The sequence below is a fragment of the Larimichthys crocea genome, chromosome XXI, assembly GCF_000972845.2.
Source record: "Larimichthys crocea isolate SSNF chromosome XXI, L_crocea_2.0, whole genome shotgun sequence".
Taxonomy (NCBI): Eukaryota; Metazoa; Chordata; class Actinopteri; family Sciaenidae; genus Larimichthys; species Larimichthys crocea.
The window spans coordinates 14,710,159-14,717,733 of NC_040031.1; the positions used below are offsets into that span (position 1 = coordinate 14,710,159).

At 39.4% G+C, this 7,575-nt stretch overlaps 1 protein-coding gene across 1 annotated transcript; it reads left to right on the forward strand.

Moving 5' to 3' along the window:
• Nucleotides 1–244: 244 nt before the first annotated feature.
• Nucleotides 245–7,575, forward strand: LOC104940593 (very long-chain acyl-CoA synthetase). The gene is made up of 10 exons (XM_010757235.3): nucleotides 245–773; nucleotides 1,707–1,916; nucleotides 1,999–2,154; nucleotides 2,949–3,073; nucleotides 3,146–3,340; nucleotides 3,432–3,522; nucleotides 4,293–4,491; nucleotides 4,571–4,668; nucleotides 6,117–6,247; nucleotides 6,343–7,575. The coding sequence occupies exons 1-10, from the start codon at nucleotides 308–310 to the stop codon at nucleotides 6,517–6,519; spliced, it is 1,848 nt and encodes a 615-aa protein (XP_010755537.3). The 5' UTR covers nucleotides 245–307; the 3' UTR covers nucleotides 6,520–7,575.

The window sequence follows — 7,575 nt, forward strand, 5'->3', positions numbered from 1 at the left end:
ACTGGAAAGTCTTTGCTGCAATTAAATGTACCTCTTTCTCAAACTTTTTGTTCTTCTATTGCTTCATCACTATTTCTATTTTCCAGCTAGTGCCCACAGTGTTTTTCTATTCTGTAAATCACTGATTATATCTCCTTTGGTTAATCTGTTATTCTATAACTAGTATGTAAACATTTTCTAACCCCTGATATGATGTCTCTGCTCCTCCTCCTCCTCCTCCTCCTCATATCTTTTATGACTGACTTGTTTTTGTTTTTTATTTCCAGACTTGAACCCGACATGCTGCTGAAGTTTCTCAGAGATAAACATGTTTGTCTGGATCGTGTTTGCCGCTGTGCTTTTTCTTTCTCTCGCATTTTTATTCCACCATCCTTACTTTTTCCAGGATGTCCACCATGTGCTCTTTAAATTAAAATTAAGGCGCCTCGTCCGAAAATACTATCAGACGAATTACACAATCCTGGACCGTTTTTTCGACGTGGTGAAGGCGCAGCCCGACAAACCTTTCATCCTCTTTAGAGATGAGACTTTTACCTACAGGGACGCTGATGAACTCAGCAACAAAGCTGCGAGAGTTCTCCTGCACACTGGGCTTGTTAAACAAGGTGACACTGTTGCGCTTTTCCTCGGGAATGAGCCCATGTTTCTGTGGCTGTGGTTGGGTTTGGTCAAGCTCGGATGTTCAGCTGCTTTTCTCAACTACAACATCAGATCCAAATCTCTGCTGCACTGCTTCAACTGCAGCGGGGCCCGGACTCTGATCGCAGCTGAAGGTTTGCATGTCATGTCTGCTCAGTCCTGTTGTGTTGTAAATTATACTACGTTGTGTTTGTGTTACCTTTGGTTCTGTTGTGTGTAATCAGATTTATAGATTTATCAGCCTATAAATACTCCACTAGATGTTGTACTTTGTACCACACTACAGCTGTTTACTACACTTTAGTTACTTAAAATAGTAAACTAACAATATTTAAAATACTGTTTACAGTTAAATGCACCAGAAATAATAAATTGTACCCAATCTGCATATTACTTTTAATATTATAGCATCATAATTTTGTACTTTTAGTGATACTACTTAAGTAACGGATCTGAATAGCTCTGTAATATAACATTTAAAAATGATTGTTATTGATTCAAGTGTTTTAATGCTGCAGCTGGTAGAGGAGGAACTCATTTAAGTTCTACTTTATGGACAGATGGCAGTTTAATCCTTACCATAAATCAACTTTTCTGAGCTCATAACATGGTGTTCATGTCAAATATAAATCTGTAGTACTCCAATTGCAGTGGAGTAAAACCTTTCTGCTTGAATATGTAGTGGAGTATAATAATATATAAAATAGAAACTCTTAACTAAAGTACAAATACCTCAAACTTGTTTTAAAGTACAGTGCATGACGTTGGTTACTCTCACAGAAAGCTTAAAGCAGCATTATTTATTGTAGTTGTATCGTAATATCCTGGATGACAGAAAACACAAGAAAAAGTGAAACTATGATGAAAGTATGACGTGTAGTTACACTGAGGAGTGAATCATTTCTTTGCAACTTAAAAAGAAACTAACCGGAAAAACACGAGGAAACTTAGAACATGAAATTATCTTGAGATAATTATCTATGAGAAAGAAAGACATACAGCAAGGATAAACCCAAATGAATAAAAGTAGCCTACTTGTCACACTGTGTGCTTGGTTTTGTTCCCAGAGTTACAGGATGCTGTGGAGGAGGTCCTGCCCAGTCTGTCAGAGCAGCAGGTCTCTGTTTTCATCCTGGCTGATAGATGCACATCTCCAGATTTCAAGAGCTTTAAAGACAAAATGAACCAGGTCTCCTCTGAGCCTATACCCAAGAATTTAAGGTCACATCTAACCTTGCAGAGTCCAGCAGTCTACATATACACATCAGGGACAACAGGTGAGCTACTTCAGGTGTTCAGGATTTAACAGTAAGTGATCTGTCTAACAGTACACTTGTCTCTGGCTTTTCTCTTTAACAGGTTTCCCTAAAGCAGCTTTGATCACTCATTCAAAGCTGTGGAGCCTCTCTTTGCTCCCGCCTGTATCAGGAGTGAACTCCAAAGATGTGGTTTATGTTAGCCTCCCTCTCTATCACACCGCTGGATTTCTTGGTTTCACTGGCTCTATTGAGATGGGTATGCACACATTTGGGTCTATTTTTTGATGAACTGAGAGGGAAAGGGTTTAACGGCGTCAGTAATTTTGTTCAGGCTGGTATAAAATGCTTTTCTTACTGTCAGCAAATACAACGAAAAGACAAAAAACAACAATGCATTCGTCTGTCTCTCAATACTTTCCACCTTGTGTGTGGCACTCAGCCTAGATCTGTAAAAACAAAAATAAACATAAACAGCTGCACTGTGCACCAAAACAATATTAAGTAACACATTTGTTGAGGACTCTTTTTTTTAGCTGTGGATTAATACACACTTGGCATTCAGGGCAAACATTCCCAGTTGCCAAGGGAAACTTGGAAAGATAGTGATGTAGAAAACAATTAGGGCTCCTCAGATTTGTGCTTAGGATGAAAATAAAGATCACACATAGGTAACAATAACAAACAAACCACAAACAGATATATTAACAGATATGGAACATGATTAGTGGTGTGGATGAAATGGATAAAGTGAAGGAACAGCAAGTATTTACAGCAGCAGGGTGCTGCACATCAGTGGGATTGAGTGAAAATGAACTGCAGTATCTTTGTTAGTCGTGATGAAGGAACACAGTGTGACTTATTTTTATGTTTTCAGAAAATACTGCAGAGGAATAAACCTTTTTAGGCTTCAGCTACAAAGACGATTTCTGTTATTTAGATTCATTCATTGTTGTTGTTGTTTTTTTTGGTCTTTCCATGGATTTGTTGAGGAAAAGTAAAATATTGAATGTTGCCAATTTTTTGTTTTTGTCATCTTGTTGCTGTGTGCAGGTATCACCTTGGCTTTAAGAAATAAATTTTCTGCATCGCAGTTCTGGGATGACTGCAGAAAATATAACGTCACTGTCATACAGTACATTGGTGAAATAATGCGCTACCTCTGCAACACACCAAGGGTATGTACTGTACGTCACAGCTCTGTATTAACACAGCAAGCACCCACTAACAACAATTCTCCTTCCCAATAGAAAATCAATGATCGGAGGCACAAAGTAAGACTTGCGATAGGTAACGGGATCAGGGCAGACGTTTGGAAAGAGTTCATCAACAGGTTTGGAAACATTCAAATCAGAGAGTTTTATGGAGCAACAGAAGGAAATTTTAGTCTGCTGAATTACTCCGGCAAGATCGGGGCTGTTGGGCGAGACACCTACCTCCACAAGGTGAAGGTCCAAGAAGGTACATGTTTCATTCCATATTATAAAGTAAAAGTTGTTAAACCAATAATATTTTTTCTTTCTTTTTATCTTGCAGAAGTATTTTCCATATTCTCTGATCAAATTTGACGTAGATAAAGAACAACCTGTGCGGGATTCTGCTGGATTCTGCATTGAAGCTGCCAAAGGTGCGTTAATATAAGTTTACATTATATAGTTTAAAGTTAAAGTAGTATTTGACAATTCTTTGGCCCCAAAAAAAGAAGAAATACACAAACAAGTAGAAGAACAAGTAAAGAATAATCTTCGAATAAATCATTAGCTCATCGTAGGGAAACTCAACATACAGCTGTTTATAAATTAATAACAACAAAAAGAATTAACTGAACATGTAAACAACCAAATTAAAGGTGGAGTCACTGGATTAAAAATGTACCCAATGTTAACATAGCACCAACGCAATAATAATTTAGACACAGTCAAGTCAACACTAATGTTGGTGATATTTTTATTTTATTATTGAGGATCATTAGGTAAAATGAACCCAGTTTTGCATCGGTGCTAGACTGATCCCACACTGGGTCAATTTTAACTTAGAGATTTTAATGTGTGTCGACTATATGAGGCCGTACTTCAGCTTAATACACAGGAATGCGTGTGTGAAGGAGAAATCAGGGGACAGCAGGATACATCACCTTGGAATTGTGGATGACTTTACAGTTTTAAAGTAATTCATCATATAGTTAGCATTATATAGTTTTATACCTTCCTAAATCTGTATTGGTCACCATTCTTTACCACACTGTCACACACACAGTGAATGTTTTCACGGCGCTATAAGGATGTTGCCTATACTCGAATTACCTCTGTCTCATTTGTTCTTCAATACACAGGTGGTGCAGTAAAGACAGGATCAGCTTACGTTTAAGATTACCTCTCTCGTATTAACTTTCCACAGGTGAGCCCGGACTTCTGGTGTGTGAAATATCAATGAATGCGCCGTTCAGTGGTTATGTAAGAGACCTGCAGCAAACTGAGAAGAAGAGGTTGCATAATGTCCACAAGAAAGGAGACCTGTACTTCAACACTGGTGACCTGCTGAGCATCGATGAAGACAATTTCATCTACTTTCAGGATCGGGTTGGAGACACTTTTAGGTGAGTTCATCTTGTGTTTCAGCTTAAAAACCTGACTGCACAAAGCCTTAAAGTTGTTTTTTATTGTTATTATGAATAGATGGAAAGGAGAGAACGTGTCCACAAATGAGGTGGCAGACGTCATCACACTGGTTGACTGCATTAAAGAAGCCAACGTGTACGGAGTCACAGTGCCGGGTAATTTTCACTGTACATTTTCTCTTTGCTGCTAAAGAAAGTGTGTGAGCAGAAATCATGAGGCAAACGAACAAGTAATAATTATTTTCAGCATGATTCATTTGCCAATTATTTTCTTGCTCAATCAACTGATCTATGAATGTCAAGACGTAGGGATGAATTTATTTTGAAAGCAGTTTGAAGACCGTCCAACACGATAACATAAAAACAAAGAAAAGCAGCACTTAAGAGAGGGACACTTCAGAATATCACATAGACCATTAAACTGTCAGTCGACAAACTGATTAATCGTTTAAGCTTTCAGTATTTCAGGTAAAAGGCGATCTTTGTTATGCTGGTTTTAGTTATCTCATGGCAAGATCTGACAGGTACAACCAGTCTATCCATTGAAGCCTCAGTATTACACATTATATTCTGTCAGTCGGTTATTTAATGGATTGTTCTGGTTAAAGTAAACATTATGTGACCATGTCATACTTATCTTGTTTGTCCTCAGACGACCGGTCTATTGAACTAAACTTATAAAATGCCCAGTCAGACATTGACTATACTGTTTGCAGTCTGGATATGTATAGTCAAAGAGCAATAAAAGCAGCAATGCAGCAATAAAAGTTAGAATGAATACATCTACCATTAACCAGACACACTCTTTGCCAGCAGTCCATCATGTGTTGAAGTAAAATGTCACAACTTGGACTTTAAACCTGAGTATCATGCAACTTGACCCAGTCTCCCTGTTGTATTTACACTTCAGTGGTCAGCTGAGATCAGTACCCCGGTCATAAACTTTGTCCGAAATAAGACAAATGATTCAAATACAAGAAGGCTGTAGCCAAGTGTGGCCAATGTCAGCGACTCCCGGTGAATCATGCTCAGTCTGGCTGAACACTGATGTCAACAACTGACCACCACCTTGGTAAAGACTGAGAGCAGCAGTGACTGTGACACAATATGTGTCAAAGAATCGCTTCAGTCAGCGAGTCAGAAGTGAGTCACATTTTTAGACACGATTCGTATATTCTTTCTGATTCAATGTGACTTCTGCCATTTTGTCCAATCCGCTTAAAAAGATATTCTTAATAACTCCAAAAGTTTCCTGAGCCTGGGCTGGATTCAGCCAGTTCTGGCATACAGGCCATATGTTACCTCTGGTGTAAATAAATGTAGCTCACAGTGTAACACCCCCAAAGCCTCCAAATTATTTATTTCCCAAACTAACAGATGATTATCGGCCATACGTAAGAAGTAACAAAATCCAGACTAACTTTTATTAAATGTTTATAGCGCAGACATTTTTAATTGTGACCACAATGGCCGCAGCCACTCAGTCCTACATTTCCCATAATGCAATAAAACAAACAAACAAACAAAAACTCTCTGCTTAGTAAACAACCACATGTCCACAGTTCAAAATTCAGACTTTCTGTGATTTCAACGTTCTTTTGCAGGTCTGGAGGGGAGAGTTGGGATGGCTGCTGTCAAGTTGAGTGAAGGACAGAGTTTTGACTCAGTAGATGTTTTTAAACATGTTGAAAACCTCCTGCCGGCCTACGCAAGGCCACGATTTATAAGGATTCGGGTATGTTTGCTGAAGTGATCTTATATTTTTACCAAACATTTTGACCACCCGTCAGTCCCCTCTGTAACAATTCATTGTACTTTGACTGGTTACAGAGTTCCTTGGACGTTACAGGCACCTTCAAGCATTTGAAGGCGACGCTGGTGGAGGAGGGCTTCAACCCAAATCAAATAACGGACCCGCTCTACTTTCTGGATGAAAAAGACAAGAATTACGTCCCGCTTACGGCGGACATATTCAACTCAGTTACATCAGGGAAGGTCAAAATTTAAAGTGGCCTACACGACTGTAACTTCATACATGAGATGAAATATATTCTCCTGCAGTGAGTTTGGGATTGTTGCACTGAGCTTTGTGATTGACAGAATACAAATGTGCATTAATTCTCCTAGGAGCAAGAAAGCAAGTTTTTCCAGTTTAAGAGCCTGAGAGCCGTGAGCTTCTTATTCAGACAAATCACTGCGTATCGCTCTGGTTTATTTAGGCTGTTGTCACTGTAGGAGCTGGCAGCTCGGCCTCTTATACAATAGATCACTTGTTGTATGATTGTTGTTCTGTCCCGCCTTCTCTTCAGGGCTGAATAACATGCCTTTTTTTGTAAACTGCATAGTTTAAAACCTGATAAGTTTGTTTGTAATAAGCATGAATTCATCCTGTTTTAAAGTAATATAAAGTAAGTAATAGTAAAATAAAGTATTTCTGATTCTGATTCAATAAAACAAGAGGAAATAATGCAGTTGATCCGGGTCATGGCAGGGACCAGAGCCTCCCAGCCAACTTAGGGGGAGAGGCAGGGTACATCCTGGACAAAGTAGCCAGGTCATGCAGGGCTCATAGAGACAAACAACCACGCACACTCACATTGACACCTACGGGCAATTTAGAGTCACCGGTCTTGTCTTTGTGGGAGGAAGCCGGAGTACCTGGAGAGGACCCACACAGACATGGAGGAACGTGTAAACTCCACATGGAAAGGCTCCACCCATGGTTCGAACCAGTGAATGAAAACCAAACATCCTCAAGGGAGGAGCTCAAACTTACTTAGAGAGAGAGCTCAAGGAGCCCCCAACCCCCACACTTCTCATCCTGCAACCACCTTCCACACTCCTGTCGGGAGACAGGTTGAGGCCCTTACACGTGAACACCTTACACTCGTGTCCTGGATAATCATTCACACCATTTGCAGGCTCCAGCCTGTTATTGGAGACAAGCAAAAGTCTTTCAGCTCTATGAATTCTGAGCATTAAAAGGGATTTGAACATTTCATATGTTTTCATAAAGCTGAAGATGTGGGTCTTGAAAATAAATGTGTGGCTCTGTGAGGCCTA

Excerpts from the sequence above, each read along its gene's own strand:
- LOC104940593 (XM_010757235.3), top strand. The coding sequence starts at position 308 with ATGTTTGTCTGGATCGTGTTTGCCGCTGTGCTTTTTCTTTCTCTCGCA. Across the intron at positions 2,155-2,948 it reads CACTGGCTCTATTGAGATGG|GTATCACCTTGGCTTTAAGA; the intron begins GTATGCACACAT and ends TGCTGTGTGCAG. Across the intron at positions 4,492-4,570 it reads CGGGTTGGAGACACTTTTAG|ATGGAAAGGAGAGAACGTGT; the intron begins GTGAGTTCATCT and ends TATTATGAATAG.